Source organism: Protopterus annectens, chromosome 8.part0, assembly GCF_019279795.1.
Source record: "Protopterus annectens isolate FY-2018-M chromosome 8.part0, PAN1.0, whole genome shotgun sequence".
In the NCBI taxonomy this organism is placed as follows: Eukaryota; Metazoa; Chordata; order Ceratodontiformes; family Protopteridae; genus Protopterus; species Protopterus annectens.
Genome location: NC_056741.1, coordinates 1,435,847,928 through 1,435,861,596, shown reverse-complemented (window position 1 = coordinate 1,435,861,596; position 13,669 = coordinate 1,435,847,928). Strand labels below are relative to the sequence as shown.

The 13,669-nt window shown below is 41.6% G+C and overlaps 1 protein-coding gene across 1 annotated transcript in view; it reads right to left on the bottom strand.

The window, feature by feature from the left end:
• The window catches only part of SORL1 (sortilin related receptor 1), a 5,131,225-nt gene that overhangs the window by 454,321 nt on the left and 4,663,235 nt on the right, over positions 1-13,669 (bottom strand). The window contains exon 41 of the mRNA XM_044081038.1: positions 6,001-6,185. Within this exon, the coding sequence (XP_043936973.1) occupies positions 6,001-6,185 (185 nt within the window). The remainder of the gene's footprint in view (positions 1-6,000; positions 6,186-13,669) is intronic.

Below are 13,669 nucleotides of genomic sequence, written 5' to 3'. Positions count from 1 at the left end.
TGGAGGAAAAGGAAAGGTCCTTGTGAAGAATCTCAGTTAAGTATTTAAGAATCTGAGGTAAATTGGGCGCTGCTGTGGCCATCCCTTGAGTTTGGTTCCAGGCACAGAATCTTTTCTATTTTTCAGCATAAGATTTTCTAGTACTAGGCTTCCTTACCTCCAAAATGACATCCAACACTTGTTTACTGAGGGATGGTAACGTAGAGATTAGGTAATTAGCCAGGCTGCCAGGTTCAGGGTTTGAAGTTGGGGGTGCAGAATCTGGCTTTCCTGCTGAGACAGCAGGGTAGGGGTCTGAGGTAGAAGCCATGGGGCCAGCTGTGACACACTGCGCAAGAGGGGGTACCAGTGTTGCCGTGGCCAGACTGGCACAATCAGTATCATACTTGGTTTGTCTTGTTTGATCTTTGGTAGTACTTTGGAGAGGAGAGGCAGAGGAGGACAGGCATAAACTGATAGATTTTTCCAGCTAAAGGACAGAGCATCCACTTTTCAAGCTTGTTTGTGGGGAGTCCTTGTGCATAATTTGTCCAATTGGTAGTTCTGGGGGGAGGCAAACAGGTCTATATCTGGGATCTCCCATTTGTTGATCAACATGTTGAAAATCTTTGGTTCCAGTTTCCACTCATTTGGGTCCATGAGATTTCTGCTTAGTTTGTCTGCCAGTGTATTTAGTTTTCCTGGCAGGAATTGAGCCTGTAGATGAACTTGGTAGCTCAAGGCTGTGTTCCACAGAGCCATGGCTAGTCTGCATAGGGGGTAAGAATGGGTAACCCCCTGCTTATGTACCACATAACAGTGGTGGTGTCCGTCTTTACCATTAATTGTCCTGGAAGAATGTGGTCCTTGAAGGCTGTCAGAGCATTCTGTACAGCTAACATTTCTTTTTGATTGATATGCAGGTGCATTTGACCTGGGTTCCATTTGCCGTGAATGCACTTCCCTGCCAGGTGAGCCACTCATGCATAGTCTGATGCGTCTGTTGTTAGGGTTTGGGTGGCAGGGAGTAGAGTGAATGGTAGTCCCTTGTTTTGGTGGCAGGCCTCTGCCCACCAAAGGAATTCTAACCGTAGGCAAGGTATGATAGGAATCATTAAATATAGATCCTGAGAATTTGACACCATAGGCTTTTTAGATACCATTGTAGTTTCCTCATATGCAGTCTTGCATATGAAATTAGTAGAATGCACAAGACCATGAACCCTAAGGCTTGCAGTGTTTGCCTTGCAGATAGCAGGGTTTTTGTGGCCACTAGTTTGAAGTAAGTTGCCAAATGAATTTGTTTCTCTGGCGTGAGGAAATCCATCTGGGAAGCTGTGTTCAAGCTTGGTCCCAGGAATATAATTTGTTGATAGGGTACCAGCTGTGATTTCTTTTCGTTTATGGTGTACTCCAGAAAAGTTAACACCTTTTGTACAAATGCCAGATGATTCAGAAGTATGTCCTGGCTTTCTGCCTGAATTAAACAATCGTCCAGGTATGGGTATATTTGAATATTTCTTTGCCTGCAAAATGCAATGACTGGAGCTAGGCACTTTGTGAATACCCTGGGCGCAGTAGATAAGCCAAAGGGCAGTGCAGAGAACTGATAGTGCATGCAGCCTGCTTTGAAGCATAGGTATTTTCTGCAAGATTCCCTGATTGGGATGTGCAGGTAGGCTTCCTTTAAATCCAGTGTTGCCAACCAGGCATCTTTGCCTATCATGGGAAGCAACTGGTGAAGAGTTAGCATCTTGAATTTTGGAATCACCAAAAAGGTGTTTAGGATAGACAGGTCCAGGATAGGACACCATGAGTTGTCTTTTCTGGGTACCAGGAAAATTCTTGAGTAGAAACCTTATCCCTTTTCCTCTTCTGGTACAGTCTGAACAGCCTTTAATCTTAAGAGTGAGAGTACTTGCTTTTGAGCCTCTGCCCACTGATTTGGGGGTAGAGCTGGCCAACCGTTTAGTTTTTTTAACGTGTAGAAGTGAAATCTGTATCCTTGGGAAACTATGTTTAAAACCCATTTGTCCTGGGTAACGAGTTCACAGTTTTTTGCTTGCAGAGCAATCTTTCATCCTAAAGGAGCAGTCAGTTGTGAAGTGCTTGGAAGTTTTAATGTTAAGTCACTGAGACAGCTTACCATAGGGGGGAGTCTTACTACTCCCTGATTTGGAAGTGGGAGCCCCCCACTGCTTAGTCCTGTGTGTAACCTGGGACTGAAGCCTGGGTGTTCTGCTGGTTCTGGGTTTGAACTGAGAAGGCCTGGAAGAGGCAGGAAAGGACCAATTTATTTGAGGGCCAATGCCTACTAAATCTAGGAGGCTGCACTTGTAAGAAATCTTTAACAGTTTGCATAGATTTAGCTTTTTCCTCAATCTTTTTAAGAACTTCTTCTGCTTTGTCGCCAAACAGGCGATCCTGATTTAAGAAAGCATCCAGCAATTTAGTTTTAACATGATCTGGCAAAGATTGCTCCTTAAGCCAAACATGCCTTATAAGTACAGACCCGGTGACAGCAGCCCTGCAAGATACCTCTAGTGAATCAAAACCACATTGCAAAGTATGTTTTCCAACCTGTTCAGCAGAAAGCATTAAATCCTGTAAATCCTTATTTTAAGCACAATCAGGAATCAACATCATTTTTTGTTTAAGCAATCCAATAATATGCTGCTGATACTTTAACATATGAAACTGGCAATTTAAGGCCCTGATGGCCAAGGTTGCAGAGGTGTATACCTTCTTACCCCATCTATCCAGGGCCCTGGAATCTCTATCAGAGGGGGTAGGATTTTTGGCAGTAGTAGCCTTAACGCCCTTGGGTCCATGTGAAATGGTCTCAGGATCCGCAGTAGGATTTTTAAAAAGGAACTTGTGAGAATCAGGAACCCTGTAATATCTATCAGGTTTTCTGGGAGCAAGAGGTAAAGAGTCAGAGGCCAAGCTAGACTGCAAAAAGGCATCGTCAACAATGTCCAGCACAGGAGGGATAGCTAAATGCCTGTGTTGGGGCAGGAGTAAGAAATCCCTAAGCCTCTTTTTAGAATCAGAGTAATCCTGGCTTTCCCAGTGAAAATGCTCCCTAAGAGTATGCAAGGTTTCACCAAAAGAAAAATCCTCTGGGGGAGAAGCAGAGGGAATAGAGTCCTCTACATCAGAATCCTCATAGGTAGATAAGGGTAAATCCTGGTCATCAGAGGAGACAGAAATTTCAGAATTCTGGTCAGAAGTATCATAAGCAAATTCAGTCCTAGTTCTCTTAGAGGGGTAAGGTTGGCTTCCCCTGATTAAAGTAATAAGGTCTTCGGCCATTATTATCATTTGTTTTTTAGGCATAGAGGCCTGACCATGTGGTCTGGGCGTCAGTTTCCTAGGCATGGTTCGAGTTTTAGGCCTAGAAGAAGAAGATGGTGTCAGTTTAATATGCAAGTCAGTAGGCCTGAATACACCCTCAGAAGTCAGTGCCTGCACAGCGGTAGAACATCCACAGGTTCCACAGTTGAAGCATCACGCAGCATACCAGACTCCGAATGGGTCTCAGTAGAGACCTGCGAATCTGAAGTAGAGGGTATCAGGGGCTACGAAAGCACGTCACTGAGTACCGGCGAACTGGCAACTAGCTTAGAAGAAGCGTCGTCAGCAGCTTTGGACCTAGGCTGCCTGTCTCTGTCTTTATCTTTGCGTTTCTTCAGAATGTCAGTAGTCGGGTGGCTTACTGAAGACATATCTGGATAATTGAACCAAGTACCAAAATATTTAGAAGAGAAAGTGTACCGATGAGGTTTAAAGACCAAATCAATTTGCAGCACTTTGCATCCTCCCACCCCAGCACAGCTAGCTCCTTTCGTAGTTTAAATAAGGCACAAAACTTACTAAGTTGGGCATTAATCTCTATGTCACCCAATGGGTTGCTAAATGGCTTACTGATAGAACCCACACTATAAAAGTGGCCGACTCCAAATCCAGCTCCAGACAAGTGACAAGTGGAGTACCTCAGGGTTCAGTCCTGGGGCCGCTCTTGTTTGGCATCTACTTCTCTGAAGTACAGGTCAACACTAAGGGACTCTGGCTAACAAAGTTTGCAGATGACTGCAAACTGGGAGCCATTATTGAATCCCCAAATGATGTGGATACTCTACAAAAGGGCCTTACAGAAACAGATGCTTGGTGCCAGAGCCATGGGCTCAAGCTCAATGCCAAGAAATGTATTGTTATCCCTTTGGGAAAAAAAACATGTATCCATGAATTACCATATAGGTGGCAGTACACTAAACACAGAAAGTGTGATAAGAGACTTAGGGACACAAGTGGACAGTGGTCTCACCTTCGATAACCACATCGCCACAACAGTCAGGAAATCCTTCTATGTGGCACACCTCATCAAGAAGGGCTTTTCATCCAGAAAAAAGGAGGTCATTGTCTCACTGTACTCATCCCTCATTAGACCCATTATAGAATACAACGCCCCATTTGGTATGTACCTCTCAAGACATCTGCAACAACTGGAAAGGCCTCAGAAATACCTCACTAAAAGAATCACAGGCCTAAAGCAGATGCCCTACGCTGACCGCCTTAAAAAACTCCAGCTATACTCTGTCGCATATCGTCTACTCAGAGGCGATCTCTGCTTAACATACAAGGCCATGTCAAACCCAGAGCTGTTGGACATGCTACACTTAAAGAAATCCCAATCCCTCAGAGCTACATGCTCCAGGGATCTAAACCTTGTCATCACAATAAACAAAACATGCTGGAGGGATAGGTTTCTGACCCAGAGACTCCCCAGACTCTGGAATAGATTGCCCATACATGTCAAGCAGTGCCTCTTTGGACCTCTTCAAGAGGAACCTTGACGACTGGATGGGAGAAAGGAAATTCACCCCAGGGATCACGTCAGTCACCCTGCTAGACAGGGGTCCAGGAAAGTAAATAATGTGGGAAGAAATAGCCAGGGAATTGTTATGGCTAGGCTTGTATAGGCCCTAGGGCTGATAGCCTAGTACCAACCTATGAACCTATGAGAGGTACATCGTGGTCAGGGCCTAGGCAAGGAATACAGTACGAATTAAAATCTTTATAAGGTATTTGCTTTCCACAAGAAATATAATTATTGACTTTTACTGACATCGGTTTAGAGCAAGAAAAAGTTTCCCCAATGGGGTACTTAGCTTTAGTTGAAGACTTCGGTTCTGAAACTCGAAAATGAAAATTTCAGGAGTCGGCCGACCAGCACTTGCGAACTGCTTCTGCTTCGGGCACCGCACGGCAAGAAAGACTGATGTAATGGCGTCGGCTGCATGCTTTATACCCCTGACTACCTGACGTCACGGAAGATGAGACAGCAACTGACGCAGGAGCCAAGACTTCAATAATCAGGCCGATTGAGGGCTACTGCAAGCAGATAACCCAAATGTGATGACTGCAACAGTGAAACACGAAGAACATCTACCTCTTGAGAATGTTTGGGGTTATCAAAGGGTAGCAGAGAAGCATCAGACAACCTGTGTATGAGATTATATAGGAATAAGAAAAGTACTAATTGATTCTCTGTGACAGTAGCTGACACATGGAAAAAAAACACCAAATTAAACCAAGCACTACTTTAGATATTTTAAAGAACAACTTTAACACTTATTATGGGAATGACTGTTTTGGTATATTGACAGGCTAAAAGGGTATTATTGCTCATGCCTCAAACATTTCTTATGTATGAACCTAAGTAACATGTTTCAGACTACTTAGTTCTCACTAATTATTGTGTTTTTACAGTCTGTGGGAAATCAGGATAAAGTAATGCAAACAACCTGCAAACTAATTAGATGAATTAAAATGGTTCATATATATTCAGGGGGTAATAAACTACAACATCTAAGATACCAGTATTTAAGTGACATGTAAGTAAGTGAATCAGTAATGAAGAGACAAGGAAATCAGATAGCTCTATACACTGATTTGATCTTTATTTAATTCATTAATGAATCAGTATCATCAGATATTCAAACAAAATACAATTCTTACCACATTGGCCGATCCATTCCAGTTACAGTTCACTGCAGTCTGGTTAATGGCTTTTGCTTTTAGGTTAGGAGGTAAAGGCTGTGTACCTCTGGTTCTAAAGCGAACGAATACCATGTGACTGTCACCCTTACTTGTTTTGGTATATGCAGACATTTCAAATGCAGTGCCTGCTGTCAAACTAGTCACTAAAAAAGAAACAGAACACTGAAAACTGGGAACAAAAAGAAAATCATCATATAACACACACTGTACACATCTAAGATTCAATGTTTCATTGCTAAAAATAGTGCATTTCTCACAGCTCTATGTGCATGTTTGGGCAGATGCATTTGCTTAAGACACGTTCACGACACTCTTATTTGAGTCTCTAAGATGACTGTTTTCATTTAAATGAATCTTACTTCTATCAACACAAATGAACAAACAGGACATAAAATTCACTCACTATAACTTGGACCATCTTGTTATCTGATATAAAGCCAAGTTAAAGAATGTTGATATACTATATCAGAACATAGCTTAAAAAAACTAAGCCCAAGATACTTTTGGGTGTATGATCAATCTATCAATATGTGCATTTTACACATCTGTGTGAAAAAAAAATCTACACACACCTATATATATATATATATATATATATATATATATATATATATATATATATATATATATATATATACATACATACACACACACACACACACACACACATATATACATACACACAAACACACACGCACACAACTACTAAAGACTAATCTTTTGAACACAGATCTTCTGATCTACTACCATATATAAATTACAAAACAAATGGCAAAACAGCAACTTTATACAAGCATGATCTCAGTGCAATGTCCACTACATTATAATGCAAACTCAGATGTATTTCAATCCAAGTCTAACATGTCTAGAGTGAAGAACTTGTAAAAGCTGTGAAAGCCTAAAGATGACGAATGCTGTGGGTCATCCAGTTCGGTGGCCTAAGGGGCAAGGGCCTCCATCTTCTTCTTACTAAGGTAAGACTGGAGAATCACTGCTATCTCTGTAGGGTTTACTTTTTTTTAACTTAACACAAATTCTGTAAAAGGGCATGTTGGGGGTACTCCCTTGACAAAATATGCACTGTGAGTATGCAGAAGTCCCTATGGAGAATCTGATGCACACTTTTTTTTTCTTCATAGGTGGACAAGCCAAACTAAAGCCTATGGCAACAAATGTGTGCAGACACACAATGACCACAAAATTAACACCTACTAAAAAACTACACTTCAACAAGAAAACTAACCCCAAATGAATACTCTGCCAGCTCTGAATACAGGCCAAAAATGAAAATGGCACAAAGGAACAGAGCAGAAGACCACAACTGTTTATGGCAATAAGTGACTGAAGATTATGCCGGATCCTGTTTATACCCGCAGTATGACTTTGCTCCTAGAAAGGAGCTAGCTTTGCTGGGGTAGGAGAATGCAAAGTGCTGCAAACTGAGTCGGTCTTTAAACCTGCCTGTAATTGAGTTCACAAAGGTTATGACTGCAACAATGATCCTTAATAAAGTCTTTTATGGATCAGTTTTACAACACTGTCATGGCCCATTTCACTACTCTTTTTTTTCTTCCATTTCAGTACTCGTGTAATTTTCAGCAGCATACAAATCAATGCTACATATAGCTTTTTTGGAGCTAACTACTAACACATCCATATTATTAACAACAGAAAACAGAAATTACACACATTTATTGTTTACATTTGATGTGCACCATTCTCTGCAGCTTCTATTCTGAGAGAATGACCATTCATTACATTGAACATATGGACTGTCAAATGTTTTCTTTTGCAAGCTTGGGAGATTGAAAAATCATATGTTCGATAAATACCTGTATCTGTTTCTGTTAGATCATGGCACAGCAAGGAGTGGAAAATTGCCCTTTCCCTACTGTTGTGCAATCTCACTGATAAATATATACATATATATATATATATATATATATGTATGTATATATGTAAAAGAGATGGAGGCTTGACATGCCGCGGTGGTATGGCGGTAGCGTTGTTACCTCACAGCAAGAGGTTATCCTGCTTGATTCTCAGCTGGCCTGGGGAGTGCCTTCTGTGTGGAGTCTGCATGTCCTCCCCGTGGTTGGGTAGTGTTCGAAAGACATGCGTGCGTAAATGGGCATGCCTTCGTTGAAGGTTGAGCGTTGAGCTGGCACCTCAACGTTTCGTAAAAATCTACTGCCATCATTAGCGGACCGGAGTTCCGCTGTGGCGACCCCTTACCGGGAAAAAGCCGAAAGACAAACAACAACAACCAGAGAGGGAGGCTTGCCCCTCTGCATACAAGATGTTTTTGTATTTTTACATTTGTTTTCATTTTTTTTATATTGTGGCTTTGGGCTTCAGGGACATAGATGTTCAATTTATATCACAGATGCTTTGTCTGATACTCAGGTACTGAATTATACTGTCTTCCATACACCACTATTCACAATTTATATGCAGAATACTTAGTCTCCTGAAAGAAGAGATTTGCAATAGGATAATAACAGAATATGCCTGCCACTCACACCCAGGGCTAAACCCTTCACTTTGTGGCCTGAATGACCCTGGATCAACCAGTGACACAGATGCTGGAGAAGTCACCAAAAGATGACGGAAGGGGAGGCTGAGGCCAGAAAGGCTTTCCTGAAGACAGGAAGGCAGGCTAGTCTGCTACAGTAAAGACAACCCAAAAGAGGTTGGTATTCAGCAAAGCAGCAGACAACCAAGATGTGTGCGATGGCCAAGCAGTATATGATATATCTAGAGATAAGCATACATGGCAGATTGCCTGAAAGGGGCTAAACAATGAGTGGAATATCAGGGCTGCTGACGGGTATTGTATGTAAGAGGATAAAATACCCTGATGGCCTTCCACTGCGGCTCTCACCAAATGCTGGGGGCTGACAGCAAGCAACAATAATCTAAATTATTTTAGGCTATTACAAAAATGGTGTTACATTATGCACTGCAAACACAGTAGTTCTCTATGTTTACAATAATTTAAAACTATCAGTGATTTTCTTTTGCAGGGAGGCTTTGCCCCTGACCCCACAACTCTCAAACATGGGGCATCAGCTCCCACACCCACAGAGTTTATATATATAAGCTCTGAGGTTACACTATCTCAGAGACATATAATAATTCAATGTACCTTCAAAAAGTACACACACACACACACACACACACACACACACAGACAGACACACACAGAGACAGACACACGCACGCGCACACACACAACAAAAAAGGTTGCTGAACCAAAACAAAAGAAAACAGCAACTCCCATAACCAACTATATACACAACAAAAGGGGGATGCTGAAAGGGTACTGTTATAGTAGGGAAGTGTGTTCTACAAACATCTACTTTTACAGGTAAATGGAATTTACCCAACTGTATTATGTTCAACAAGCACACTGCCTTACTGGCATATGGGCAGATTCCCAAAACATACTAAACCTGGGACAAGGAAGGATAAGTGTCCAGCAGCCCCTGGAGAATGATCCTGAGAAGCCATCCTCTGGATCTTGAGAAACCATCCAGTTTGTAGTGCTTCATGAAGGTATAGATGGAGGACCAAGTTGCTGCCTCTAGAATGCTTTCAGTCCACTCCTTTCCAATATGCCGCAGATGAGGAAAAGCTCCTGGTAGAATGTGCCTTTACTTTGCCTAGATTTGCCTTTCCATGGTGGGTGTATCAGCATGCAATAATTAGAGACAGGCTGACCTTTCTTTGCCCCAGAAAAGGAAATGAAAAGCCTTTCGGTCTTCCTTAAGGGCACTGTTCTGTGACGGTAGTACCTGAACTGTCTATGCACATCCAAGGCATGAAGTATCTTCTCTACCTTATCTAGGTTCTGAAAACACAGGGAGATTGACAGACTGACAGTGAATTCTGAGACTACTTTCAGCATGAAAGGAGGATTGGTGTGTAACAGTCCTATCCTTGTGGAAAATCAGGTAAGGTCAATGTCGTGGAGTGATAGGCCAGACAGATCATTAAGGACCTGTTCCCTAGTGATAACAGGAGGAGTTATATTTGATGGTATTTTGTGAGGGAAGGCTGAGAGGAAAAGAGGCATAAAGTTGGAGCTGAATTTGTCAGCAAGTAGGTTTGCTTTATCTTTTGGTTCAGCATAGGTGGATCAATCTACAATGAGCTCTGCATACAATTGTGTATTACCTTTGAGGCTGCAGACATAGCTAAAGGATGACTTGTGATTTCCCTTGGTCTGGGAGGCCAAACAACCTCAAATTTAGCTTTGGTAGACTTTATCCTTTAAGACAATTTTTTTTTTGGTAGACTTTATCCTTTAAGAGAGTTAATCAATGACTGTGTCATACTTGTCTTAGTTTCTGCTTCTTTCCCTTGCTGTATAGCTCCAACTGAGCATTTGTACTGGTTTCCTACGGTAGGCTCCAAAGTATATTCATGTGTCCACTGATTAGATGCTTCCCGCTCCACTGGTTTCTCCTTAATTTGGGGGTCCACTGTTCTATCCTATTGTGTTGTCTCAGTTAAATTTTCTACACTAAATCCTTCGCTTTGCAGGTAAGCCATAACCTCAGTTTCTATTTCTTTAACTTTGCCATCACTAATCCTCTTTCTGCTTTTCCTTTTCGTATTTTTTTGTATTATAAAATTTTCCATATCTGGATGTCTTTGCCTGTATTTCTCTTCACATATTTTTGGTGCTGCTCTGTTTGCATTTATTAGTTTTGCTTTCTCCTTTGCATACATATTGCACCATATTATATCTGTTTTTCTTTCACATGTCCATATTTCTTCTTCAGACGTCTCCTGCTCCTCTTGTTTCTTCTTATTTAGGGGACTAGTTGTTCCATCATGCTGTGATATAACCTGTGTTAGCCTTCCTACATTGATTCTGTCACTTTGCAAATATTCTGTAACTTCACTTCTATTTTTTTTTTAAACTTCTACTTGACTAATCTTCTGTTCTACATTCCCTCTTTGTGATCTTATTTTTATATTGGGAAATTTTCCATATCTGGTTGCCTTTGCTTGTATTCCTCTTCAAATATTATTGGGGCTGTATTTTTGTGTTGATTAATTTGGCTTTCTCCTTTCCACAAATATTGCACCATACCAGATCTCTCTTTCTTTCCCATGTCCATATTTCTTTTTTATACCCTTCAAACATCTCTAAATTTTGTTGTTTAAATTTTTGCCCTTTCTCAGTCACTTCTTTTTTCCAAATGGCACAAGGTTTCTTAGTCTATGTATTGTTTTTCAAGGATCTGTTGTATTAATGAACACAATTTTTTATATGAAGCTTCTGACAGTTTTTCTTTTGGAAGTATTTTTCTTTCCTCTGATTTCTCTCTATCTTTTTGTATACATTTTGTCGGGAAATTCTGGACTTCTTGCATAATTGTAACAATACACAACTTCTTTCTTATCTTCAATAGTCCACTCAATCGTCTGTATGGCTCTTTTTTGGCTGATCAGTTTTTGAGATTTTTGTGGACTGATACTTCTACAACGGTTGAGGGGGGCATCCTCCCCCGGGCCTGGCCTAGCCCCATTTTAGGAATATTTCCATTCCTTGAGGAATACACACTGTCATTTTTTCTAGTCCTGGTACTAACGGGCCTACCAGGACTGGGCACTTTTTATCCTGGGACTTGTACAGCCAGTATTCTTCTTTATTTTTTTAACCTACTTATGTCCATAATATATGCTACATAAAATAAAGTCTATATATCAGTGTGGTCTTAGTGAGATTTTGTGAAAACCGGGGTCTACATTGTGAAGGTACTCACCAAGACTTGAGGATGAATTCAATTCCAGCAATACTTCTCTCCTTTTGCTGATTTTATTATCTCTCCATTCGGAACCCTATATCCTTCTACATCACTGTTGCAGTATTCCTTAAAGAAGGGCGAGTAAAAAAAGCTCAAGAAACAGAAGGGGAGGTGGAAGGTGGAGAACACCCCTCAACAAACCCACATAAAATGGATTCAGCAAAACCTGCTTTGGCCTTAGAAACCATATCCAACTTATAATGCTTAGTAAAGGTATGTCGTGAAGCCTAAGTAGTAGCTTCAAGGATGGAATTGGTATCTAACCCTTTGAAGAACGTACTGGAAGAGGCAACAGCCCTAGTAGAATGAGCTCTAACAGAAGCAGGCAGAGACTTGCCATGGAAAAAATAACAAAAAAGAAATGGCCTTAGATATCCAGGAGAAGAAAGTTTGCTTAGAAACAAACAAACCCAAAAACCTGGGATGAAAAGAAACAAAAAGCAGATCAGTCCTATTTTTATCCAAATAGTACCTGAGTAAAAAAGAAAGTAAGTTGTACTGACTGATTTAAGTACAACTCATTTACCACCTTGGACATAAAAGAAGGATTAGTATGAAGGGACACTCTGTCCCTGTGAAAAAAAAACAAGGAATGGCCATAAGGGCCCGGAGCTCAGAAGCCATCCGAGCAGAAGTAACAGCCAGAAACAAAACTGTCTTCTAGGTACAATGTTGCAAAAAAGCAGAATCTGCAGGCACAAAAGGAGCCGGAGTAAATTTTTCCAAAACAAAATTAAGGTCCCAAGGAAGAGTACAGGCTTTCTTGGGGGCCTAATATGCAGAACGCTATTATGAAACTGTTTGACTTCAAAACGAGAAGTCAAAGGAGGAAGAGTCAATGGTAGACAAGCAGAAGTGGCTGAAAATGGGCATTCAGAGAAGAAAAAGCCAAGCCAGACTGGAGCAATTCACAGAAACAAATGCAAACCAGAGGGACCCCCCCCTCACTAAAAAAGGGTTGTGGTTATGAGCATGGCACCAGACTGAATGTCTTATCCATTTGGACATACAAGACTTTCAGGTTGAGAGTTTCCTTGCTTCCTGTAACACCCTGAGCATGCCCTCAGAAAAGAGGTGCTTGAAAGGGATCAAACCCTATTCAGACACAATGTCTGTTACAGAGTGGACACATGCGGATTGATGAGACACCCCTTGTTCTGTGTGAGGAGATCCAACTGGTGAGGTACCATGTGACGACTGCCCTTGGCCAGATGCATTAGCAGGGAGAACCAGTGTTGTCGTGGTCAAAAGGGAGTCACTAGCAAGATTTTTTGAGAATCCAGCTGAATCTTCTACAGGACACTTGGAGACAGAGGAAGAGAGGGAAAAAGCATAAAGAAACCTCCGCTTCAGAGGGAAGGAAAGGGGGCTTGCCTTCCAGGCCAGATGGCATGGCGCTCTGGAAGTTGCCTGTTCAGAGGGGAGGCAGAAAGATCTACCTGAGAAATACTTCACCAAAAGACAATGTCCACAAACACATCTCTGTGAAGCATCCATTCATGAGCCTGTGTTTTGGACTTGTTCAGAGAGTCTGCCACAAGATTGCGCTCTTAAGGACTGTATACTGCCTGAAGAGTTAACTGATAACTAACAACTACATCCCAAGCCTGAAGCACCATCCTGCATAGGAGGTAAGATTTCATGTCCCCCTGCTTGCTGACATTCCACATCACTACAGTGTTCTGCGTACACCATCAAGGGGCCCAGACAGATCATGGGATGAAAAGCCTGAAGGGCCAGAATCAGAGCCCTCCATCTCTTTGAAGTTGATATGGTCTGACTATTGATGGGGAGGCCAAAGACCC